Source organism: Thunnus thynnus, chromosome 8 (genome assembly GCF_963924715.1).
Source record: "Thunnus thynnus chromosome 8, fThuThy2.1, whole genome shotgun sequence".
NCBI lineage: Eukaryota > Metazoa > Chordata > Actinopteri > Scombriformes > Scombridae > Thunnus > Thunnus thynnus.
The window spans coordinates 30250134-30277705 of NC_089524.1; the positions used below are offsets into that span (position 1 = coordinate 30250134).

At 40.6% G+C, this 27572-nt stretch overlaps 1 protein-coding gene across 3 annotated transcripts in view; it reads left to right on the forward strand.

The window, feature by feature from the left end:
* The first annotated feature begins 12703 nt into the window (after window positions 1-12703).
* Window positions 12704-27572, forward strand: part of LOC137188305 (pre-B-cell leukemia transcription factor 1) — a 65466-nt gene continuing 50597 nt past the window's right edge. For 2 of the 3 annotated variants that reach the window (XM_067597911.1, XM_067597914.1), the window contains exons 1-2: window positions 12705-13396; window positions 14270-14343. In XM_067597911.1, the coding sequence (XP_067454012.1) occupies window positions 13209-13396; window positions 14270-14343 (262 nt within the window). In that variant the 5' untranslated portion in view covers window positions 12705-13208. Of the gene's footprint in view, window positions 13397-14269; window positions 14344-27572 lie in introns of all 3 variants that reach the window. The other variant, XM_067597912.1, reaches the window with a different exon arrangement.

Here is a 27572-nt window from a genome sequence, read left to right on the forward strand (position 1 = left end):
TCATTCTGGCATAATTGCTTTTCACCAACTTGTTTCTGGGTAATTATGGTTATATTTGACCCATTTATTTTTGAGATAGCAGTACTTTTCTTCATCTGTTAGTGGTTTATTTTCCAACTTGGCTCATGTAGAAAGGTGTCTGTTTGACTAACATCAGCCCCCTCACCTCTCATCTCTCTCTCCTCTTGTCACCTTTCTTCCAACCTCATGTCCCAGAGTATTGCTCTGCTTGTCTGATGTCTCTCTCGTTTTCCTGTCTCCTGTGCTCTTTTGGTCAGCCTCCTTTTCTGTGTCTTTCTTCTTTCCATAACCTGCTCTCTCTCTCTCTCTCCCTCATATCCTCTTGTCTCTTTGCATTCAACATTATATCCTGTCTGTACATTTCTCTGTCCACGCTCAACTCTTTGTTCTCTCTAATCTCCTCCTCTCTCACCCTCTGTGTTCACCACCTGTCCCTTTCCTTTTGACTCCTCTCTTGTGTCTCCTGCCAGTGTGGTAAAAATAATTTAGTAAAATTAGATACATGCTCTTTATTTCATTCTTTTGCTTGAGATTGTATTATGTGCAGTACAGTATGCTGTACCTGCTGCTCTTCCTCTGTCATCTCCGTCGCCTTCTCTCTTTCTCTTTCTCTCATCCACCTCTTGTGCTACATCTCCTGCCATCCCAAAGCTCAGGTTTGTCTGTCTTAATTTTTTTCATTTTCTTCTCTGTCTCAGTGAAGAAAGTAAACAGGGTAAAATGTTGTACTGAAAAAAAAAGCATTTGCTTAAAGTTTATCCATCTGCCATCAGATGACTGGCTATGTTAGCTAGCAAAATCACTCAGGTGAAACTAGCCAACATAAAACCATGGATGTATAATAAGAGCTGGATAGGGCGCTGCCGCTCAGCCTTGCAGCCAATTTTTCCCAGTGGCCACTCACGGTATTGCAGCGAAAAATCCCCCTGCGGCCCAAAAAGGATCTCCCCATAGACCACCACTGTAAAAGAGACGCCTGTAAATCTGCTGACAGGACCGCTCAAACTGCAGACAATATCAATTATGACTCTTTCTATTATGAACTTTTGATCCATGGAGGTTTTATGTTTATAAAACTTTCCTCGAGTCGAGAAAAGCGATTTAAAAATCTGTGACATCATCACAATTGAAAGTCTGTAAATGGGCTGAGCGAGAGCTTGTGGGCGGGGCCAGCAGGAGAAACACTGTGCATATTCAGTGGGCCGCACAACGCGGAAGCAAACCTGGACGCTAGAAACTTTCTTCGGTGTATGCGCCATGCGAGCAATTCCTATAGGACTGAATGGGCACCATTTTTAGTCCAGTATCCAGCTCTTATAATACATCCATGCATAAAACATAATGGATGGTCACTGTCTGTAGCGCAACCACACAGAAGCTATTTGTCAACAGTTCACTAGTAAAATTAAGTAAAAAATCTGTTACCCAAAGTTTGCTTCCAGTCACGTATAATCAAAGAGCTCCTGTGTTGAGCAAAGATATTGTAGTAACAACAACAATATCCACTTGCCCCGTGCAGCGCACACACACAAGCACCACTCAGGTGAGGAAGTGAATGAGCCTGGTGCTGTATAAAAAGTCATTTTAAGTAGTTATTTGACGACTTTTATTAATATACTCATCTGTAAAAATACCGAGGTCCTGACCTCGGGGACCTGAATGATGCGTATGGCCATGCCCTCAGGCAACTTTGAGAGCTTAAAGTCTTGCACAATATGCAGGGCTTCCTCAAAGGGCATATTAGTGTTTGCTGTTGCATATTAATTTAGCATCCAGAATGACTGTATGCAACCCACTATGCTGCTTTATGCCTTCCTCTCTCGCCCTGAAGGGGGTAATATTGCAGGATTATGAGTCCTGTGTGTTATATTTATACATCCCCCTCTTTCTATTCCTTTTTATCTCGAGCAATTATGTCTTTCACCCCATCAATCTGTCACTCAACGTCTATTTATACCCACCGCACTGTTTTGCCGGGAGACTCGTCTGTTCATTCATTGCTAAACACTTGACTTTTTGATCAATCCTTATTTACTTCATAGGAGGACTTTAAAACAGTGGGCCTGCATGTGGCACACATGATTAGCTGTGGTTTGGGAGAATCAAATCACACACAGCACTAAGTAGACTTTCAGATTTTGCTGGAATGAGTAAAGAAACACATTTGCATTGTTGCTATTAGCCAAACACTACATTCAGTATTTATGTCATGCTCAACAGTCTTATTGAAAAGTTATTTTTTGCCATGTTGACGTGTTTCCATATGGCTGTACAGGTGTGAGGGGAGAATATGTGAGGAATCTATCACTATTATACTGCAGCGGTTATTTTTGTTTGTCCCATCCTCTTTGGTAGAACATGATAGGCTTGGGGAGTGTGTAGAGCAGAAAATGTGTGAGCGGAGGATCAATGGAAAAAGCACAAGCACATGTGCATAAAAGAAACAAAAACACGCACACCTACACATCATAAACACACACACATACAAACATTATAAATACACAGCATAAGCCCAGGTGGATTTGGTGCAAGCTGTTTTCACTGGCAGCAACCTCCCCCCCCCCCACACATCCCCATCCCAGCCCTGTTCAGCAAAGCTGTCACAGCGGCAGCACTCATAATGAAGGGTAAAATATTTTATTCAGATTTATTAATTTGAAAATGAAGCATGCCTGTCGACAGAGGGACAGTTCTTCTCAATCTGTCAACGCGGAGCCACTCGGCGCTGACACCAGGATTCATTTGTCTTGTCGGCTCTGACAGTCGGATTCTCCCAGTGCTCTACGGAGAGGGATCGCCCAGGGATTTTTTGAGCTGGATAAAACACATTCCGACAAGGAACAGCCTCTTTATTAATGCAAATTAGGCCAGAAAAATTCCAGCAACAGCTACTTGGCTCCAGAGTCCTGGCTCTATTCTCTGTTATTTTTTAGGGAGGGGGGTGGGGGGGGTGGCGGGTGTTAATAAAAGCAGCCTCAGTGTGTTTGTGAGAATAGGGCCTGCAGGAGGACCTGTCACACCGCAGCTGTGACACTCTCCACACACATGGGACCTAGACCAAATTTTGGAGCCTTTCCTGCACTTTTAGGTGTCCTCTCCAGGTATAATACCTCACATGAAAACAATGAATAATTTGTATACTCAGACTCTGCTTACCAGACCTCAACATACCAGAACCAGAAGATTAAAATTCTGAGATGTGGTTTGAATTTTAAATTATTCACAGCATGCATGCAGACATTAATTAGGATTAACCTATTGAGTTGCTTATCTTAAATGAGTGCGTATTAGTCAAACCTTGTGCCCTATTTTCGATTCTCCTTTGCATTCGGATTTATAGATTTTTTTTCTCTGCTGCATCTCTGTGTGTCTATTTAGACCAGAGGCCAGCAGACTCACGAACTGTGGCTGACTTGTGCTTGCCTGGATGAGTGCAGGCGAGTTGTTGTTTTATTTCGCCGAGAGTCCTTTGACATTTATCTCTCTTCACCTGCTCCGTGATGGTGATTCCAAGTGACAGGGTCTCCTCTCTCTCTCTCTCTCTTCCTTCTCTGTCTTTCTGTCTGTCCTTTCTTCCCCTCACCATTTCCATCTCTTCCTCTCTTGCACCACAACCCCATCCCCCAAGCTTGTCTTTCCTTCTCCTCCATCCTCGCTGCGGCGAAGGAAATGTGCATCCTCAATCCTGGCCACTATTGGCACTGCACAAAGTAAATTGAACTTGGTGTGCTGTGGGACCTTTAAAAAGGAAACGCTGTCAGTCAGAGACGTTTGACAGGAGGCAGCACAAGATGGGACGGCGAGAGTGAAGACGTGCATGATGGGATTGCTCCCTTATAATGCTTAAAACAGGACAGCCTCTCCAATCCTTCAATTACTTAAATGGACGAGATAGGGAAGGAGCGCATGCTGCCACTGTAGCTCTACTGTAACGCCCAGATTAGTTAATTGGTTATCCGCTGGAACAAGGTAGAGGTTGTATTTCACTCAAGCGGACAGGAGGCATCACTTATTCAGAGTCCTCCCACTGTCAATACACTGTAACATAGAGGGGCTTCTCTACGGCCTCCTGCCGTGTGGGTTTACTCTCTCTGGAAGATAGATGTAACCCATATGTGACCACCACAGTCTGTAGCAATTTTTGAGAGGCTCCATGCGCTACAAAAATTGGAATAAAATATCAGCCAGAGAGGTGGCTGTTTCAATTTGTTTTCATCCCATGTATTGGCCGGCTCTTACGGGGAAAGTCATCTTAATTGCAAAGGCTTCAATACTTGACCTCATCATCAGTTCATTAACCCGGCAATAAAAGAAGCCCTCATTCTGCCAGAACTGCACCTGGTCTGCCCATTTGAAAACCATCGCACTTCCTCAACCCGGTTTTTCCCCCAGAGTAAACGCCTCTGCTAGCCACCCACTTTATCAATTGCCTTCATAATTTTAAAAGCCTTTTTTATGTTGTTGTTTTTCTCTCATATAGCAAATGGAGCCATAATTTAATATTTTAATGCATGTTAATGTGTTGTTTAACCTTCTAGCAACAATCAGGCGTCTCTAAAAGGTTAACCTTGAACGTGAGCCAGTGCAGACAGCAGCACAATAACGCGTCAATCTTTGAAAAACATCTCTGTCTAATGGATTAGTGGTTGATTGCACAGCCCCATCTCGAGGTAGATGCCGTATATATTGGATAGGCATTAAAACGAGCATTTCTCAATTTTCTCGCTGCCGGCCCTCAGGGTCAATGGATCGCTAGGGCAACAAACCGCTGAGTCAACACTTGCCTCTTAATTTATCTTGAGGTTTGATTATAGCTTCATTTAAGTCTCCAGCAGCCCACCAGCACAAAAATTAAACAGGTTGGATTTAAAAGAAAGGGGCGAGGGGTCTCTTGAAAGTTCAGTGAACAAATCTTTTGTTTCTTGCTGGTTAGAGTAAAAGCTGTGTGAAAGCACACCAGATGCACACTGACATGAGAGGTATAAACAATATCATACGAAATATGACAGATAGCTAAAAAAGAGATGTCTTGAAATGAATGAGAAAAAGGGCATGCAGCTACTGGTGTGTGAAGGGTAACTAGACTGTCAGTAACCTTTATGTGATGGGTTGACATTGTATCTACTATATTAAGAATTGGTCAGGTGGAAAAGCACTGATCAGGCACAGCTTAATGTCCTGCTCTAAAAGGAGAGAAATTCTATGAGTTTAAGTCATTTTTGGTCATTTCCTATGACCTGAAGCAGGTCATTTTAGATTTGTGGATCAATGCATTGTATCCCTAATTAGAAAATGTGTCCATCCCAGACAGTTTTAGGCCTCGGTATGCTTCATACAAAGTGCTTGTTGGAATAAGCATGTGAAACCCCTTTCAGAAATCTATGTAACTTTACAAAACAGACAATCTGACAATAATGCCCACTTTAAGTTCTAGTTTCATTCTTCACACAGCTACCTCCGTTAACTTTTAATGTGTACAACCATTTTTTAAAAATATATATCATTGTTTTAGAATTAAAACACATTTGAATTCCAAAATTTTTGATTTTTAATACAATAAATAGTTACTAAGAGTGGAACATAACAGAGCCACTGTGCTGGCCAAAGCAGCTCTATGTTTGACACAGGAGTAGTTTATCTGTCAATCTGTTGCATGAATCCCAAGTTTCCTCAGTTTATCCACCCATCCACACATCTGTCTTTATCCCCGTTCTGTTACTAGAGGCTCAGACCTGAAAAGGTGCATGTGAGATGCCTGTGATACACTACTGTGACAGTAGTTGAGCAATGGGCCTGTCTTGTTCTAGGGCCCCTGCTGAAGCACAGTTCCCTTTTGTTCTGTGATGTATTGATCCATTCAGACCTCCTCCTGAATGTACTCCACTGGTGCTCACTCTGCTCAAACCAGCTTGTGCCATGGATCTTCCATTTTAATGTTCACTCACAGAGCAACTAGAAAACAGAGCCTCCACAAAAACCCAAAGACTCATGTTTCTAGTCACATAATAATGACTTTGCCTAATATGCTCATTTCCAGCTCTATATTTTTATTCTGGGACTCCACTAGAGAAGCTTTGCATGATTCACAAAAACCTCATTCAAAACACTCAAAACTTATTTATCTTATACTGGCCATTTATGTCGCCCCTCAGTTCAGCCTGTGTTTCTTAACAGGCAGTTTTAGCTCCTGTCTCTTTAAGCCCCCCCTCCCGGTGACCCCACTCTGAATTGGCCAGCTTCAGGAAGCCTGCTGAGAAGCAGCGGTATCATTCGTGTTTTGTTACTGCCAATAATAACCCAACATTTCCTTCTTTACTGCTTCATATTAAAAGCTTTTAAATTACTAAATAACAGGAGACTCTTATTGTGAAGAATTTACAGGAAATGAAACACGCTCCTTGCCAAATTAGCAGAGCTTCGTTAGCAGCACTAAAAACCAATCAACACAACAAGATTTGGACATATTTGGAGCTCTTTGTTCAGCGGAACAGTTAGAAATAATGCAGGGAGGAATAGTACAAGCAGAAACAGCCACAGTGATGATGATGTTTGATGAAGAGCTGCAGACAACCAGCACACCTCCAACAGGTAAACTATTTATTTAACTTTGCCCTGCTGTGTAATAGAAAAACACTTACAATGTGCAAACTTGACTCGAGTCATGGCTCAGTGTGACTACCCCAGCATGTTAGCAGAGTGGCACAGTCAACTGGCACACTGTGCGTGGAGCAGATGACCATATAAAGAAATCTGTCACAAGTTGACATCAGCTCGGGCTGAAAGTAGAAAAAAAAACTGTTGGAAACCAAGTGTTCAGAGCAGTCTGATGCTGGTGCTTTTTGCTCACAGGGATTATTTCTCCATATGTTTAACTCATTATTTGACAATTTGGCCACGTTTAATATGAACATCTGACATAGTAACATAACATATATGACAGAAAGGAAAAGATTAATAGGCCCCCTTTAAAGCAACTACATTTCATTTTGTGTTGATTTTAGCGGACGCTGTGGACAAAAGCGGTAGTGTTTCCTGGAAAGAACATTGCATTTCCCATGAGCACCACAGCCTTGTGTCATAAAGATCTTGATCTGGCTAGTGCGTGCATTTATTTTGGAAGCGAGTGAAAGAAAAACATAACTTGGTAATAAATAGGTTTACTCACTTAAGTGACTTCATACAAATTACTGTTGATTATGTAGGTCATATAGAGGCATCTATATTAAATTGAGACTGTTTCATAACTGGTTAAAAACTCCTTGCAGTTGCTTTAAAAACCTGTAGATGTTTTTGTTACTTCAAGCTTTCTGTTGTCAATCATATATCTGCATCTTAAAAGGATTTTAACAATTCATGGGTTAAACCGATCAATTAAAGACCATACAGGCACATCAATTGATTGCGTCTTCCTTGTGTCCTCAGGAATGTATCTTTAATAATACATGTTTTAGGGATTGTTATGAGAGTCAAGTCAAGTCAAGTCAATTTATTCATAGAGCACATTTAAAAACAACAGACGTTGACCAAAGTGCTTTACAGAGAAATTAAAATTATGAGATTATTTGATTGATGGTTACAATCAAACAAAAACACAAGATCAAAATAACAACACAGTCATAAACAAGATAGAGAATAAACAAGATAGAAATAAGATAGAGGGCTAATGTTTGCATATTCAAGTTGTCTTGCCACACTGCAGTATATATTCTGACACAAAAAGGAAGACTCCAGTGGAGCAGCTAGTGTCACTTATTGCCAGGTCGCAACATGTCATCTCACTTGCAGCCATGATGACTCACTGGTGGTATTACAAAGAATTTTTCATGTATCTAATACTGAAGCTTAAATCAGAGTCACCTCCTTATTTCTAATAATAATAAGCTTCTATGAAAATGAATAACTCTTTTCCTCACTCACTGCTGTTCATATACTTCATGCTGTGTTGTATGTTTGGAAACAGAGCGGACATGGAGCTCTCGTGCATTAGTTTCTCAGTCCAAACATATTAGAATCAAAGAGAGGGTTATGTGTATGAATACGTTCCATTAGTGCTGCCTCCACACTGGCCAAAAGCTGTGCACGATGAAAGGGAGGATTTATCTGCACAACCTCATCACATGGTGTGACCCGGGGCCTGGAGTAGAAAGGTCTCTCTCTCAGGTGCCATGGAAACCAGCCCACCTCTGGCTGCTTGTCCTGTCGTCCTCCAGTCGCCCTCTGTACTTCCTGTGCAGATATCTGGCTGACACTCTGTGGAGGCTTCTTAGGCCTGTTGAATATCTGAGTTAGTTTTTAAAAAGATGATTCCAAAGCCGGGAGAACCCTGTTTTGTTGGGATTTAACTCATGCTGCTAATGATACATAGAACTTATACATACATAGAATATTGCAGTGTGCGCTATAAGGCTTAAATAGGATCAACAAATTGCTCAACCTTGTGATGGCTTTTTCAGTCTCCTCTTTATCAAATACAATATTTAAGTCAGTAAATCTAGTGAATATGTGTTTTCTATGTTTAAGGATGTGCATCATCATGACAAGAAAAACCCAAGTGCTTTACTAACATTAACAATTGCTCCACTTGATGATACAGTGAGCCAGCATGCACAAAACCAGGACCCTGAAACCAGAGTATCAAAACGGAAGTCAGCCATCATTCATTTTATTATTTACACCTGTGCTTTTCCTACTGTGATATGTCAAAATGTGATGTGAAAAAAAAGCTTATCCATGTATGGAAGACCAAATATGACTTATTGTGTATTGAGTATCTAACTAAAAAACACAAATAAATTGAGAAATACTGAGCCAAAGCCATACAGGCTAGATGAATGACATCTGTAAATTCCCCGTAGGTGTGAGGTGTATGTACGTGTTAAGGACTCCAACTAACTATTATTTTCATTATCGATTATTACTATTAACCAACTGATTATTTTCTCAATGAATCTATTCATTATTTTGTCTATGATATGTCAGAAAATAGTGAAAAGTGCCCATTGTAGTTTCCTGGAGCTAAGGTGGCATCTTCAAATAGTTTGTTTCGCCAACAAACAGTCCAAAACCCAAAAACATTCAGTTTACTATCATGTAGGACAAAGACAAAAACTTCAAATCAATTGAAAGCTGGAACTATCAATTTTTTTCCAGCAAAAAAATCTCATTTTTACTTGAAAAATGACCAAAACTACTAATCAATTATTGAAATAGTTGCTGATAAATTTACTGGTGGCAGATTATATCAGCTGTCCCTAATTAACATTAATGCCTTAATGGCTAAAATGAAACTTTTAGCTGTTGCCTCATTAACGTCCTCTCTTTAAGCCAGTGTGACACAAAATGGTAAATTATAAATTTGAGACAACTCATACAAAAGTCTGACTGACATCCATATAATTTGCATATTGAAGGTAAAACCACTGGTGGAAGGAGTATTCAAAACCTTTACTTAAGTAAAACTAGCAAATGCTACTGTGTAAAAATATTCCATTACAAGTAAAAGTTCTGCACTGAAAATGTTACTCTGAAAATAAAAAGTATCAAGTATTAAAAGTATCAAAAGTAAAAGTACTCATTGTAGAAAAATGCCCCAGTAAGTGTTATACTATATTATATATTTTATATTGTAGGAATATTATTACTGATGCATAAATGTTTAAGTAGCTTTTTATTTTAAAAGTTGAAGTATAAAGTGGCATAAATAAAATCAATAAAGTGGCATTAATACTAATACAAATAGTGCAAAATTGTAATAAAGTACAGTACTTGAGTCAATGTAGTAATAGGTAATAGATTATGATATAAAGTTAATTTATTTCAAATTTTCTTTGTAGATGTTATTAATTCATTTAATTGTCAAATTATTTGAGATGATTTTTTTAAGTGTCAATTTTATTTCCAGACAGTCGGGTTTTGTCTTCCATACCAGTGCCCTGGAAGATCTACAGTGCAGAGGTGTGAGGGCCAAAGCTGCTGGTCTGTACTTCACCTGGGCGTTATATTTGCCACCACTGTTAGAGGCTGCCTTTGTTACTTTTAATAACTGTGACGGTATCACAGAATCACACTAGTGTGGATGGTACTTGCATGGAAAATTCATGTATTCAGCCCCACGCTCCATAATATATCGCTTACGTCTCTGCTGCAAATTAACCATTTTACAGGACGTCTATTAGCATTTCCTGTTTTATCACTAGTGAGTAGCTGATCATATATCAGCCTGGCAATGAATGGATGAAGATCACTGCCAGCTCTGTGATTTGTTTGCCTTGCCATGTAGACTGAAAGTATCAGCATATATTTAGATTTCTAAATGCCCTGCTAACGTAACTTAGCAGATGTTGGGGAGTCATATGGATGTTGGTGTAACAGAGACCCCCTCAGGTATTCTCATTATTCTACTACTGAGCAGATGGCAGGGAAACTTACCACACTTACCATTATCCATCATACATATTCTGCTCCCAATTTACATAGCCGGTGCTTCACAGGAGCTCCTACAGGGAGAGTACCTAGCCCCAGGATTGCGCTGCAGCTCCACCTGAGGCTCAGAAGACAGTCTGAGATGTCACTGCTGCTACACCTCAAACTCATATATGCTAATAGTTGTACAGAGGAATTCCAATGGGTGCATCCCAGTTGTATAGTTTAAATTGTAAGGAAGAAAAATCAGCAGTTTAATATCAATCAAGAAATGTTTTTTATTATGAATGAGACTTAATAAGATGGTAAAATAGTGTTTTTTATTGTATTCGGGAGTGTTTGCATATGGAGCCTGTCACTTATCAGGAGTTTCAAGTTTCAGAATTGAAGCATGAACAATCTGGTGGCCTTTCAATCTCAAATTAGTCTTTGAACATGTAAAGGCCCTGAAAACCTATATTCTCAGTCAGACTGTCACTGTGAGTGGGTCCTATACAACTCTCTGCCAAAGTTGGAACAGTGTTGGTTATTTCAGATGTGTTTGTGTTTTTGTTTGTGCTCTTCTCACTGTTTTGAAAGGAGGTGATGTCACATACTTCTGTGCAACAATCATGATTTAGCAACATTTAAAACAAACCCACGAGACGGGAGTTGAGACAATAGCCCGAATATTTGAGTGTTCTCTTAATAAATAATATCTGACAATGTTTTTTGCCAAACTTTGATTTCTGTTTATTTAGTCATAAATACTTAAAGGTACCATGTGGAGCTTTTGATTGGACACACATGCATTCACACTAGCACATCGGTGACACGATACACATTCCAGCCAATGATTTCACATTATTCTACTGATATACTCTGGCCAAGAAACGTAGCAATCAACCAAAGGGAAGAAGAAGATTGGTAACAAGTAAACATAGACGTAAACAATGCAGGCTTCAAAATGATCCAAAAAGATCAGCTTTGTAAAGGTTTTATGAGAGAGGAAATGCATTCAACATGTTTTTTTGTTTTTGTTAGAGCTTAAGGACACAATGTGTTTTGGTGAGTAACACTTGTAAACTTTGTTTACAGGAAAACTCCACAGGGCACCATTAATGTTATAAAGTGATACTTAAAATTTGAAACCAGGCTTTCACAGGCTTTAAATCTATTCAATATATAGCAATAATATACATTCAATTATGTGTTAACAAGCCATTTCACTATAACAACTGTATTTTTGTGAACAATGCATTGGTTACAAAGAGCCAGTGTCAGCTAGCAGTCATCAACATCTCATTTTACTCTTGTTTGATTTTAAGCTGCTCGCAACACAACACTGCGGCACTCTGAGGTATTTACAAACACTACGTTCCTTATTTTGTGTGTCACACACGTATACATCCAGGCCGGTGATTTGCACAGCACTGTTCATACTTTAGTTGCACACTGAAGCTTTTTTTTTTTGCCCCTCCTCCTCTTCCTCCTCCTCTCTTCCCTCTGAATGGCTCTCAGTGGCGGAGGAGAGCAGCGGCAGTGAGGCAGCGCTGGGCCTGAAGGGCACTTTTCAGCCTGGCCAGACACACTCGGGCCTTGCTGCTTGGCTGCGCAACATGGGTCACCGCCTTACATTAGGAGGACCCTGCCAAAGTCAGCCAAGCGGAGCCCTGCAACATACCTGAAAATGAATGAACAAAGTCGATGCTCCACTGCCTGCTGCAACAAAACAAGCATGTTTTACTGTCGGATTCTGTTTATCATATCATGTAATATCAACATGAAATATTTATGACATCACAAAGGTGTTTTTAGCTAGATATCTATCACTGGATGGATTTTTATTGCCACAAATCTTTAAGCACATTATCTAAGCACTAATTTTAACAAATGAAAGGGCTGGCCAATAGTTTTGATTAGTGTACCTTATATCTTGGCACAGCATGGAAATGAAATGGTCTCCTGTGGAGCCAGTGGGGGCTCTTGCTGAGGTCAGAAGGGGAGACTAAAGCAGACCTCTTGTGTCAGCCACTATTATTTATTTGGAGTTCAGGCTCTATCCATCACCGTGTTGTCACTCTGTACCGTTTCCCTGCTTGTAAGGCAGCAGCCACATCTCCCAGCTTCTCCTCTGCATCCCACCTTTACAGTCCAATGATCGACGTTTCATGAGAGGCACCTCAAGGTGGGGCTAAATGGTCTTATATTCCCAATCATGTCGCGTAGGCGGAGTCTGACTCTCATGCTCCTTGCTACGCCGCTGCCTGCCCAGCCTGTACTGTACATGACAAAAGCAGGAGGATGGAGTGAGTGAAATAAATCCACACTTCTTATATCTCACAGCCACTTTTTTGTAATTTGGCAGGAAGAGGGGTTTTTGGATCACTGCGCCACATTACATGAAATCGTGTCCTAGTTCATGTTAGTAGTAGAAACCAGCAGCCTATCTCTTTTTTTTTTTACGCACACCCTACTCCAGTGAAGGCAGCAGCAGTTCAGATCAGATTTCACATTCGGCTCCGACCAGCTGAGAGAGAGAGAGCCAGAGAGCAGGAGGTCCGTTTCTCCGCTTTCCCACCTCCGATTCCCCCTCTCTGTTTGGCCAGCAGCGCCAGTAAAAAAAAAAAAAAAAAAAAAAAAGCCCCTGCGAGGAAGAACCGGGTGCGCGGCGCAAATATTAAAGCACCGCCGGGATTTTTTCCCCTCCTTTTTTTTCTTTTATGTATTTTTGCAGGATTTCAGCAGCGAGAGCGCCACAGAGAATTAGATAGAGGGAAGAAGAGATGGACGAGCAGCCGAGGTTGATGCACTCTCACACGGGGGTAGGCATGGCAGGGCACCCCGGCCTGCCGCAGCATATGCAGGAAGGCACCGGAGGAACGGACGGCGACGGAAGAAAACAGGACATTGGAGACATTTTACAGCAAATTATGACCATCACAGATCAAAGTCTGGACGAAGCCCAAGCCAGGTAAAAGCTGTGCGCCGATTCAGCCTCATCTTCCGCTGTCAGGAGGAGGAGGAGGCGGCAAACTAGGACCAATTAAAAAAGAAAGCAAAAAGAAAAATTTAAAAAATATATTTAAAAATTAAATTTACAATGCAGTGCAGTGTAGATGAAACTATAAATGTTACGCGCCTTGTGCAGCCTTGTACTAAACTGTGGAGAACAACGTTGGCATGCCTGCAAATCATAGTTTACTTCACATTCAAATAACTCAACATCCGAGCTGCTTAAAGAGAAGATAAAAGTGTGTGAATATGGCGTTTATTACAGTTACATGCCAACGTGTCGCTCACTTTCATCTTAACACCTTAATACAGTCACGCTCCATTTATTGGTCAACGCAAATATATTTGCGATTTTATTCTCTACATATGAAATGTAATTACTGAGTAACAGTCCACACTGTATGAACAAATGCAGTCTAACTTTCTTACTTATGATACATAATTCAAGATTTCATCCATATTGTGTTATCCACATTAAAATGTCAAAAATTAAACATTTAAATGTTAAGTTTTTTAATGTAGTTGGTCAAAAAAGCATTTTATATCTATTATATAATATGATAACAGGAGAGTACATAAATAATAAATAAATGTCTTCATCAGTAACTATGCATACAGGTATAATGGATATAGGTTACAACAAAGAAGCTGCAGCACGTGTATATATACAGGTGTTTATTAAGTAGCTGTAATATTTGTGCCTGTAATTGCACTGCAACATGTAGTCAAACAAATACAAATTCAAACAATATAAGGTAACCTTGTTGTCCAGTAATTTAGAGCTTGAAAACATTTTTAGTGGTTTGCTCATGAAGCCACTTTTCTGTTTCAGGAAACACGCTCTGAACTGTCACAGAATGAAGCCAGCTCTTTTCAATGTCTTGTGTGAAATCAAAGAAAAAACGGGTAAGTTCCTATTTATTCTGTGCTCTAATAAGACGACCTAAACCACAACAACAAACACTGCACCGCTGTTGTCTTCATGCTTGCAAGACATACCGTAAGTCTCTTTAAGCAGGTAGGATAGATACAATCGTACACACAGTGTTTTTCACTAAAAGAACATAAAAAAAATTCCAGAGAGGCACAGCAGCAGCTCTGTGTGGGCTATTTTATCATCAGAGGGTAAATTGCTATTCAGGCTAAAATTCACATTGGACAACCTGATCAGTCACAACACAATTCACCATATAAATTTCACTGACATGTAAGACATGTGTTTCCTCCTGTAGCCATAAAGTCTGCGCGTTTTAACTATTTTTAGGAACAGTGGACAATTACCTCAAGCAGTCCTTATCAATTATTGTGTCAAAATATGAAAGAGGGGTTTTTTTATGCTATTGTGGAATAATAGAGAGTATTGAGCAAAATTGTCACAAGCATGTTCATGTCTCCCCTTGTGAGTTAACTGTCAAGTCTGGTGAGCACGTCTCTTTCTATTCTGTATTGTGTGTCTATTAAAGCAGTTGTGAGAGAGCGTGTCAGCAGAATAATTGCTAGGAGAGAAATAACGTAACATAGGAGGCGTAAGTCATGTTTCCAAATCATTTTCCTGGTGACATTTTTGAAATTGGCACAGATAGAATTCAGTGCACTTCAGACTGATAGCGTGCATCTCATCTTTTATTTTCCTGTCTTCACACAGATGTGCTATAGGACTCTTCAAAACTTACACAGCTGAGATATTGAGTTGCCAAAGCATGGCAGTTTACCGCGAGAGGCGGTGCTTTCTGTATGTTTCACACTTATTAGTGCATGAAATCAAATGGAATGGATGGAGGATGAAGAAGATATTGTTTTCATTGTCTCCAAAGTTGCTCTTGCTCATACTTGACCTTTGTGGCGGTGATGACTGGCGCTGTTTATATTGTTTCTTGTGTGTGCGATCCCGACCCTCGCCTGGTGCTTTCATCGATGTTTTCATTGAGGTTTTCATTGAAGTTCACCTCGCTGCCTACCCCCAAGCCCGGCAGTTTATCTTGAATTGGCCACTGCCTCAGGAGAGAGCAGGGGGCCTTTTGAAGCCTGCTGGCTCGCTCTTCTTTTTTGTTGTCTTGGTAGGTTTTTGGAGGGGGAGTGACACAGTTATGCATAGTGTTTTACTCCCTGGCGCTTCTCGGAGTTCATCCAAAGTTCGGCTCTGCTGAGAGTACAAAGTAACTTGGACCTCTTCCTGCCTGCACACCCATTCTTCTCTCTTTCAGCTGGCAACCTAATACAAGGTGCAGCTTATGGAGCTTTACACAAGAGATATGGTGCTTGTCTTGTTGTAGACTTCAATTTTTATCCAGTTAGCTTTGTTGTAAGGTTAAGTGAGAAACCTTTGACATTTACTGCAATTTATAGTGCTTCTCTAATTCAGTTTATTTGGATGTGTAACTAAACATATTTTTATACTCTTAATACTATAAGTCCTCTCTTTGCTTTTGTGCACTTGCTGTCATGGCATAAAAATCATCACGATCACTACACAGTAATTGTGCCTCAAACACTGTTTCATCTTTACCAATCTCAACACCTCGGCAGTACTGTCAGGTTTAGAGTAAATAAAAGATGGAGTGTTAAAAAGATCCATGTCGACATAGCAAACCTGTCAGAAAAGTGTTTCTTTTACCTGCACGAAAGAAAACACATAATGTAGTGTCCTGTTTTCACTTCCTGCTTCTTGAGGTTCACTCATCAAATAGAGAACATACTGTATGACTGGAGTTGCACATGGACTTGATTATCAATTGTTTTCAATATTTTTTTAAAAATATTTTCCTCCTCCTCAGAGCTCAAGATGTTGTAAAGTTTACTGCCACTGGCTAGTTGGTACACACCTCGACTTAACTGGTGATATTATGAACTAGTATTTTTTTGATTACGTCTCAAATAAAGATGCCAGTTCTGTACTGAACATCAATATTAAATGACTTAAAATTTTTAGAAGTCGCCGCTTGTTGCTCCCTCTGGTGGCTTTGTCTCCTGTAGAAATTGAGTTAAAACATACTTCATCTAGCTGACGAGGGTTATTAAATGTTTGACACTTCTTTCATTTTTAATCGTATTGTATTGTATTTCAACTTCAGTATTGGTTTAAGTTTTCGTAATGAAATTATACTTTAGTTGTGATAGCCTGGGTAAAGCTGAGTAAATGTTATTTTACTTTTCTAATGTATTACAGTTGGCAGTGTATTAATGAAAGAAGGTTTTATTTCTGTATACACGACCTATTGGCCTTGATGGAAAGCTGAAAATGAATAAAATCATGACTTGGGCGAATTAGTTTGAGGGACTTACACCCAATTATTATTTTTACATACAACTTTAGCTGTTATTTACTTTGCTGTTTCACAAAATGCCTCATTTTCATTTTGTGCTATAACAGCTTTAGTAACTCCTCGAAGCTGTAGTTGTGCCACTGTAACTTTGTCCCAAGTACCATCTCAATGTAGAGACAGTGTGTATCCACAGAGCTGCTGCTTGCATGTGTATATTTTCCATCCCTGGCTGTCCCTGGAGCAGCTGACAGCACCTGCAGGACACAATGCCAGTGTTGATCTAGGGCCTGAACTTCTGACCTACTCTGTGTATTTTTACTGGGATGAAGTGAGGGATGGCCAACAGAAATATTGTGCAGTATAAACAAGCACAATGGTGCAGCGACACCCGGGAGGAAAGGAGAAGGAAGGAACACTTAATTTAAACCAATGCCTCGATTTTTTTTTTCTCTTTTTCTTTTTTTTTTTTGACAGATTGGCTTAGTTTTCACACAGTTTCATTCCAGGCATATTTTGGTTGTCTTTTTTACATCAAAGGAATTCTGTTTTTCAGACGCTGCGCACAACTGTGTGTGTGTGTGAGTGTGTGTGTGGCATAGTGCATTCCCAAGAAGAGATGAAGCATAAAAATATATTGAATCATATTAATTATATTACTTTATGTGTCCAAAATGTGGAGCAAAGGTAAAAACAGCTGTAGTTTTGGTTTGTCTGTGTTACCGTACAGCCTAGCAACGCTGGTGTAATCTGTTAGGAGAGGTTCTCACAGAGACTTTCCAAAAGTATATCCAAACAATTTGACTCTGCTGCTATTAGGCCATGATATCAAATAATATGACGCAGCTTCATCTCAATATTCTCACTCTCTACTTATCCGTTTATCTATAAGAACTGATGTTTTTAAGGTGGACTGTTTTCTTTGAGTTTTCACCATCAGTTTTTTATGATTGATGAAAAGGCCTCTTTAGATAAGCAAATGCTTGACAAACTGATTTGGAAAATGAGCTGCCTTGACCTCTGTAAACACTTCACCAACATCATAAATCTCTAGCAGTGTCAAACAAAACCAATCCTTGACTGAGCTGCTCAGTAAATGTACTACTCTGACTTGCTGTTTAATTTTTTTCCTCTCAACCTCAACAAAAGGCCAGCTTTCTTGTGGCCTGTGTTTGTATAGTGTAAGGTTTCAAGCCTAGGGGATCCTCCATTTATAAAAATGACTAGCCGAGTGATGTAATGTTATTTTTTGAAGGGTGAAAATAGGGTGTTTTACAGAGGGCAGCCGAGTAGTGTTTGACAGGATGAAATGAGCCAGAGGTCTGATTATGGAAGGTGCATAGAAGCCTACACTAAATTGACTTGTCAGTCCATTCAGATGTTTGGCATCTGCCTTTTTGTATTACAGAGGCTGAACTGAGCTCAGTCCTGCACGTCACTGAATAAACACTTTGAAGCAGACTGGTTTGATTTCAACTTTAACTTTAATACAGTCTGGTAGTTGGGGCTTTGGTCTGTTGGACAGACAAAACAAGACATTTGAAGATGACCCCTTGGGCTCTGGGAACTTTTGATTGCCATTCACATTTATATAGAGCTGAAACAATTAGTCAATTAGTCAGTCAACAGAAAATTAATCTGCTATTAATTTGATTTTTTTTTTTTTTTTTAGCAAAAATGCCAAACATTCACTTCTTCCAGCTCAGACAAAACAAGACATTTGAAGACATCACCCAGGGCTTTTGGAAACCGTGATGGGTACTTTTCACTATTTTCTGATATTTTATAGAGCAAACAATTAATAGAGAAAACGATAGGCAGACTAATCAATAAAGACAATAATTGTTAGTTTCAGCCCCATATATAGAGATTAAGACTAGGCATTTAATGTGTTAATGGAAAAAATCATTGACAGATTAATCAAGATTGAAAACAATCAAGTAGGGTGCAGCCATCCATTATCAGTATCAAGATTCAAGATTCCTTAATTGTTACATCCCATTATACAAGTGCAGTACAAGATTAAAATTCTTGGGTTTCGTCTCCTTTCCATTGCAGTAGTAAAAAATACAATACAATAAAAATATAAATAATATGAATAATGTATAGTGTGTGTAAAATGCTGTGTTTGTGTACAAAAAATAGTACTAGAAAAGTAGTACTAAAAAATACAATAAAATAAAGATATAAATAATATAAATAATGTATAATGTGTGTAAAATGCTGTGTGTGTGTGTGTGTGTGTACTAAAATAGTACTAGAAAAGTAGTACTAAAAAATACAATAAAATATAAATATAAATAATATAAATAATGTACAGTGTGTGTGAAATGCTGTGTGTGTGTTGGTCCTGCCTTAATAAATGTGCATATATATATATATATATATATATATATATATATATGTAGTTGCATGTTTTTATATGTTTCTGTATGCACAGCTACGTCTGTGTGTGCGCGCGTGTGTGTGTGTGTGTGTGTGTGTCACAGACAGACAGGCAACAGGCCGTTAGTGTCCATTATTCATAAACCTGGTTGCTTGGTGGAAAAAACTGCTTGGTGGAAAAAAGCCTGCTGGTCCGGGCCTTGAGGCTGTGGTACCACTTGCCAAACGGCAGCAGCTGAAACAGTCCGTGGTTGTGGTAGCTGGGGTCTTTGATAATCCTGTGGGCTTTACTGACACACCGTCCATTGTGAATGTCCTGGATGGAGGGAAGCTCACATCCACTGGTGCTCTGGGCTGTCTGCACGACCCTCTGCAGTGCTTTGTGGTTGAGGGCAGTGCAGTTCCTATACCAGGCAGTGATGCATCTAGTCAGGATGCTCTTGGTTGGGGTTTGGCATGGAGCCCAAGACCCGTAGGATGTTGGGCCCCATGCCAAACTTGAAAGAGGCATTGCTGTGCCTTTTTCACCACATGGCCAGTGTGCTCGTCCCAGGTGAGGTCCTTGGTGATGTGAATGCAGAGGAGCTTAAAGCTGCTGGCTCTCTAGACCCGTTGATGGCGAGGGAGTCCAGCCTCTCTCCTCTCCTCTTGTCGTCCACAATCAGCTCCTTGGTCTCATCGACGTTGAGCGAGAGGTTGTTCTCCTGGTACCATTGTGTCAGGTTGTTGACCTCTGTCCAGTAGGCCGTATTGTTGCTGTCATGTCATTGGCAAACTTAATTACTAAGTTGGAACTGTGCGTGGCCACGCAGTCATAGGTGTACAGAAAATAGAGGAGGGGGCTCAGGACACAGCCCTGGGGGGCTCCTGTGTTGAGGTGCAAAAGTTGCTGGAGCCCATCCTCACCACCTGGTGTTGACCCGACAGGAAGTCCAGGATCCAGCTGCACAGGCTGGGGTTGAGTTCTAGGTCCCTAAGCTTGGTGTCGAGTCGGGAGGGGACCATGGTGGTGAATGCTGAACTGTATGAACAGCATTCTCACATATGAATTCCTCTTCTCCAGGTGGGTGAGGACGGTGTGGAGTGTTGTGGCTATAGTATCATCTGTGGATCTGTTTTGTCGGTAAGCAAATCAGTGAGGGTACAGATTAAGTCTTTAAAATGCTTCTCAAAGCATTTGCTCCCTATGGGAGTGAGGGCAACAGGATGCCAGTCATTTAAGCATGTTACCTTGCTTTTTTCGGTACCAGAACAATGGTGGATAACTTGAAGCTGGAAGGGACCACACGCACGGAAAGGGAGAGGTTGAATATGTCCTTGAACACACCAGCTAGTTACGCTGTGCACGCTCTCATCCCCCAAACTGGGATGCCATCTGGCCAGGCCACTTTGTGAACGCTGATGCGCTTGAACAACTTGTGCACGCCATGACTAGAGCGAGGCAGCGACGTTAGCTGCACAGCTGGGTCTCCCTTTAAAGTCCAATATTGTGTGTAGTCCCTGTATCATACTACGTTAGTCATGACCACTTAGCCCATTTGGCCACTATGATCACTGTGGAGGTTGTAACTGGCTTTTTTCCCTCCGCTATCTCTTCGGAGGCAAAGGCAGTGTCACATGCAGTGAGGGCAGCTCGTACAGTACTTTTTATCCATGGTTTCTGGTTAGGATACACCTGGACTGTTTTTGTGGGGACAATATCCTTTATTCCACTTCCTTTGACTAATTCTGCGTACTTGATATAGTCATCTAATGAATCACGGAACATCTCCCAGTCCACGTGATCAAAACAGTCCTGTAATACAGCATCTAATTGGTCAGACCAGCGGTAGATCGTCTTCACAATGGGTGCTGTTTGCTTCAGCTTCTGCCTACAGGCTGGCATGAGCAGGATGTAGGAATGATCCGATTTGCCAAACGGAGGAGAGGTTTGAAGACATTGCAAAATGGAGAGTAGCAGTGATTTAGTAAACTATCTCCCCGTGTGTTTACATCAATGTGGTGAAATTATTTTGGTAATACTTTCCTCAGAGACTCTTGGTTGAAGTCCCCAACCACAATGAAAGTGGCCTCTAGGTGCATGTTTTCCATGTTGCTGCTTTTCCCATACATTTTCTTGAGTTCCTGGTCCATGATGGCTTGTGGTGAGATGTACACAGCTGTCCCAACAATAGCTGGGAACTCCCTAAGCAGCCAGAATGGCCAAAACAGGAGCGTGAGATATTCTAGGTCTGGGGAGCAGAACGGCTTGAGGGAATGAATGTTGAGGGAATGAATGTTCCAAGGGTCACACCAAGCATTGTTGACGACGAAACATACACCCCCTCCCTTGCCTTTCCCAGAGAGTTCTCTCGACCGGTCCACACGAAACACAGAGAACTGCGAGGGTACGATGCCGTAGTCTGGTATCTCTTCCGACAACCAAGTCTCTGTACGGCAGATGATGTTACAATCCCTTGTTTCCTGCTGGAAGGGGATCCTTGCTCTCAAGTGCACAGCTTGTTATCCAGGGATTGTTCGTTGGCTAGCAGAATGCTGGGAAGTGGGAGTCGGCTGGCACGACACCTCAGCCTCACTGGCATCCCGGCTCTTCTTGCCTTCAGCCATGCCTCTGACACGTTCATGGTAACACTGCTGTGGTCTTTGGGTCCTCAGCTTTTCGAGTGAGCAGGGGGTCCCAGTGGAGAAAGTAGCTAGCTACTTTAGAGGTGAAAATAATGCAAAGAAAGTAAAATAAGCAAAGATTTGTGAGGTCAGTGAGGTGCGCAAAACAAAGTGGCTATATTCAGTACCATCTTGTTAAATATATTGAAAAATATTTGAATATCAATTCAGCATCAATTCTTTTCTCAATTTACTGAATAATTTTTTGGGTTAGGGTTAGGAAAGTAGTGAAAGATAACAATTTTTCACTCTTGATGTTTTCATATGGCTTGCCAACCATAAGTCTAAAACCCAAAGACATCAAATTTACTATTACATAAGAGAAGGAAAGCATCAAAACCTCACAATTTAGAAGCTGGAACGAGGAAATGTTTGGTAATTATGGTTGGAAAATGACTGAAACAATTTATTAATTATCAGAATGATTAATTTTCCGTTGATTGACTAATCCATTCATCAACTAATTGTTTCAGCTCTAATTATTAGTTGCAGCACTTATCTGGTGATACAAGTATGGGACTTCTTTCCTATCTTTATTCAAGCGTGGTCTTTCAATTTGAGAGCATGATTTATTGATTTCACATTAAGATTTTGTAATTTTTTTTAACCCTCAAACCCTGCCCTCGCACTGAAATAGTCCCTGCTTGCGCTTAGATTTGCTTTGCTTCTGCTCAAACTGTATGCTTGCACACAAGGATATTGTTGCTCGCACAGATTTCCTGCTCCAGCTTCAGCCCTTTTCCTCACACTCAGGCTGCTTCTGTGTGCTCGTGAAACGTCTGCTCTCAGATTTCTCCTCTGCTTTCTGATTTTTTGTGCAATAACTGACAAAATTTCTCAACCAATAGAATGTCAGGTGTAGTGTTGACCGATGAAATGATCCCCTACGTCCCTTACTTCTTAGAGCGTCCTGTATGGGTGGTTACTCTTTAATCGCATTCATCCACTCCCACCCTCCAGGGCTTTATTAAATGTACTTCCCTTGCTTTCTTGTACGACTTTTGGAATCAAGGACACAAGCGCACAGAAGCAGCCTGAATACGAAGAGAAGGGCTGAAGCTGGAGCAGGAAATCTGTGCAAGCAACAATATATGTGAGTGCAAGTATACAGTTTGAGGAGAAGCAGAACAAATCTAAGCGCGAGCAGGGACTATTAGAGTTTGAGGGAAAGCATTACAAAATCTGAATGTGAAATCAATAGCTCATGCCCTCAAATTGAAAGACCAAACTCTTCAATAAAGATTGGAAAAATACCTGCATAATACAGAACAAAAAGAAATTTTTTCCACATTTTCAGGATAGCTAATTGGTGCTAATCATTATTAAAAAGGCATCTTAAGGAGTATCCATAATAACTAATTTGTAGGGCTTGTTCATAGTCAGTGTAAGTGTAAACCAGCAGGCAGTGACAGTGAATGTTACCTTCGATGTACAGTAGATGTCTGCTCTGATAGCGAGCGTTGTGTCACGGGGCTGTGCCTCTCTCGGCGGACAGAGAGACGACTCTTTAATACGTGCTGCTTTTGTCTCCCTCTTATCCTTCCTCTTCATTGCTGATACAGCAGCATTGAGGGGGAGAGAAATGCCAAGCTCGCCACCACAGCTGTTTCCCCAATCTCTCTGCTTAATCATCCACCGAGAAAGAGGAAGAGCTAAAGTCTAATTCTGCTCAGAGGATGTAGACAAGTGGGGAAAAATGTGTTTTGATTAACCAGCATAAGGCTTGTACTGAGTTTTTTTTTTTTTTACTGTATTTGATGCAGAATCCTAATCACAGAATCATGAGTGAGTGACAGCATTGTAAATGGTGAGTTAATACCATTACAGTATAGAACAATGTGGTTACATTATACATTATGCAAATTGTCAGTCACCTAATTGATACATGTTAATCATATTAAGGAGCTTAATTATAGGAATCTTACTGTGCTGCGTTTGTTAATTAACACTGACATCACATGTACCAGGAAAGTGATCTATTTTTTTTTCCAGAAGTTTCTCTACCATGATAGTCTCCTCTCATCCTTGTGAAAAGCAATGACTATGAGCAGTATATCATTTTTATGTTTTTAACTGATATATTTTCCGAAGTTTCTGAACTGATTAATGTTTTTTTCCTTCTTTGCTGAAGGCCACTGAAATGCTGTTTGCAGAAAAATTACATTTAGCTCCGAGCAGCCCTGCCAGTGTGGAGATTACAGAATGAAGGCAAGATCCAAGTAGACTTGTAAAAGAGCGCGGGCCTCAATCTTTTACCTGAATGTCGACTCCTGTGCTCAATGCTGAGAAACGATTGCTTAAATATCACTGTTCCGCCATTTACCTCGTTCAAGGCTCTCTTTGCAATCTCAGTCCCTGCAGGTTTGGTCTGCCTTTTTTTTATACCGGCCTCCTTAATATGTTACGAATTTAATCAAGTCTGCAAATTTGTTATGCACGTTAAATTGAACATGCAATGGCACATTTGAATGTGGTTGTCATACCAACCCCCCAGGAGTTCATTTTCCATAATGTAGTGTTTGGAATCTCATTTCCTCCACTCTCCCCTGCTGCTACTTGCAGACGCCACCTCCAGGCTTCCACTGTATGTTCGCTATGAAAGAGGCTTGGCTTCCACAGCTTTCAAACACTGGAGGGAGGGAGAAAGAAAAGAGAGAGGGAGAGAGAGGCCTCTCTCCACGTAGTGGAAATGACACAAATTAATATACACTACTTAAACCAGACCAAGATTAATGGTTCCCTTTCGCTGCAGCTTAGTCCCACTGTCAGTTGCCGGGTGCTCGTTGGACAAAATCAACACTAATCAACATTTATTCCACTTTTGCCCTGGGCTCTCAGGAGTCTGGCAGGACTGCGTGCCCCCCCCCCCTCCTCCTCTCTTCCCTCCCAGCAATCCACCCCTCCCTTCGTCCGTCTCGCTACGCTTTTCACCTCTCATCCAGCTCCTCCATACATCACCCTCCTCACACCGCTCGGCTCCTCAGAAGAGAGTGCGCCCCCTCCTATCAGGCCACATTAGAGTCATGATAGATTTTCTCTTTTCATTTGCATCTGATATTTAACACAGCAAAGCAGTTGCTCTGTCACTTTACAGTACAAGTGTGTATGTGTGTGGGTATGTATGAGTGTGTGAACACAGGCTTTTGTCCGTGTATGTTTTTGAAGCAGTCGCTCCAGTCAGTAATTTTATCTTCACTCAGTCGCCACTGCATTATCAGAAAGAGGATATGCATTTGCTGTTTGGTTCTGAGTGTTAGATCAACCACTACTGGGAAAGTGAACTCTAAAGTCCTGCTGTAGAAAAAGTTATCACATTTTCTAAACAACTATAGGTTTTATCCTAAAAGCATGCAATGTTCAATTTCAATTTAAATCAACACTGTATATCGTAACTTTTTTTTTTTCAATGACTGGCAGTAATGGCATCCAAAGATCCACTGACTCCTCTCTCAGCTAATCAGCCACCCTCCTCACAGAGAAACATTAAGCATTCCATGAAGGCTCATAATTGGCCGAGCTAATGCAGGCCGCAATTCCACTGCTGCTACTCATCTCTTTATCATTCCACCAGCTCCGATAAAAACACGTTCAGAGAGACAATTATTAAGAAACAAGCCTGAAACTAAACAGTGTCTATATCTTTGCTGTAGATGTGAACGTAGTTTACGTCATTCTTGTAGAGAAAAAAAGAAGGAATGCATTACTGAGTCATATCCACTGTGATTATGTAAACAGAATATCAATGTTTTCATTCTTATCATTATTATGACTGCTGTATGTCATTTTTTACAACAGAAGTTCGTCATATAACGTAATTTATGAAAAATATTATAAAAATACATATTTTAGTAGTAGCTAATGATATCTCTAAGTAGTTTTAGCCAACTTTGCTAACAGTTAGCATTGGAGCAGAGAGTACTGAAGCAGCAAACAGAAGTTTCTGTTTCCATCACCCTTCTCTAATTCCATTACAGTTATGCAGTCAGGTAATTTTGAGACTGTTTTGTTTTGAGACTGTATCATGCGTTGTTCTGTGTACAATGTCGCTAGCTTGCTAAAAAAAAATAGCAGAAAGTTGGTTGACAAAATGAGATTTGACTCAGGAGCTTCTTGAATATTTTTAAAAATTATTTGTAAAATGTAAGGCTGTTTGCTGACGTAAAATAAATGTAAAATGTCACTACACTGACACACTACACATGAATGAACTACACTAATTAATTAATTAATTACTTTTTGTTTTCATTTGTTCAATTTTTGGGGGGGAAAAAGTTGCATCCCTTTAATCTGATATCTATCCCTTCTTTATGTTATTAAAAAATAGGTATCATGATTTCTACAATTTTTTTTAAATAATTTTTTTTTTTTACATTCAGATTTTCATTCTTTCAGCCATTGACTTAGTCACTCATTTGCTCTTATTTAGGGAGCTGGATGTGCTGGAATTAGTCCCAGCATGCACTGGGCAGAAGCCAGGGAAACACCCTGAACTGGCAAACAATCCATCACCGCAGTTCAGATTTTATTACTGTCCAATAATCTGAGGTGAAATCCCTCCTGCAACTGTCTAAGATTTTGAGTTTTGCTTTGTTCCCCTCTGAAGATGAAATTGTGCAAACAGCTGATGCCTCTTTTCCTACTTTGCCAAGATATTCAGCGCAGTGTTGTCCATCTTGTAGGATTGCTTGGCCAGAGGCATTGTCATGGCACCAACTGGCCTCATTGAAGTGACACTGAGTGCTTTGTCAGCTCTGTGTCTCAGGTGCCAACCTGCGCTTCCCAAAATAAACTGTCATGCAATGTGGCAGGACAGAAAAATGTAGAAGGAGCATGTTGGGGCCCTGCGCCCCCCTGAAAGGAAACAAATGTTCCATAGCAGAAGTGTATTGTGGTTTTGGAATCCTTCCCAGCGTCGACACCAGCGACATGGTGGGGAACTTAAAACATGGAGTGTGATCGTCTGTACCATCAGCAGGGGTCACAGCAGGTGGGATCACAGATGTAAAACTTGGAGTTTCTCTACATAGCCTAAAGTGTCATTTTTATTTATTTTTAAAGTGATTTCATTCCACTGTGGACCTGTTACATTTTGACAGCTCTTTGTTATTTGCAGACATCCTCCTCCAGAAATAGCTTATGCTTACTGTAGTTAGCTCCTCTTCCTGTTTTATAAATGGTCTGTCATTTTCTTTCTGTGGTGCAACAGTACACCAGGAGAGAGTAAACGGAGGATGTGCACTTGGTTAAAGTCACTTTCAGGCTGATGTCAGGAGGCTGGAAGGGGTGAGCATGTGGAAAGTCATATGCGGAGATTCCTTACCGACCTCCAAACTGTAACCACTGGACGTATCAGCCCTGTTGGGTTTGGCCCTGAGTGTGTGATTCCTGTTAGATCTTACTGTGGCCTGTGTGCTCTATAGCTGCCATGACATTTATATGAGTAGTAGACTGAAGTAAAGGTGGTAGTCACAAAGGCTTGAAATGGAAGTTCAGTCTTCACCTCCATAATGAGGGACTAGTAGCTAATCATGCAGACAAAGGAAAGGGGTCTGTATCTTGGCAGTGAGAGAGGTGAGCACATATAATGATGTTTTACTAAACATGGACAGCAGAGCTCAATAGGTTGTGATTTTAACAGTGTTTAAGTGTTTTCCTACTTTTCCATGGATTCATTATCCAATCCAAGTGGAGCAACAAACAATATTGTTAAAACTGTACACCCGTTGAGTGAAAAAATCATATTAAAATATGATACTGGATGCTAGCCATATTACCTTACACATAAAACTAATTTAGTTTTCGATTACACTAAACAAATGAGAAACA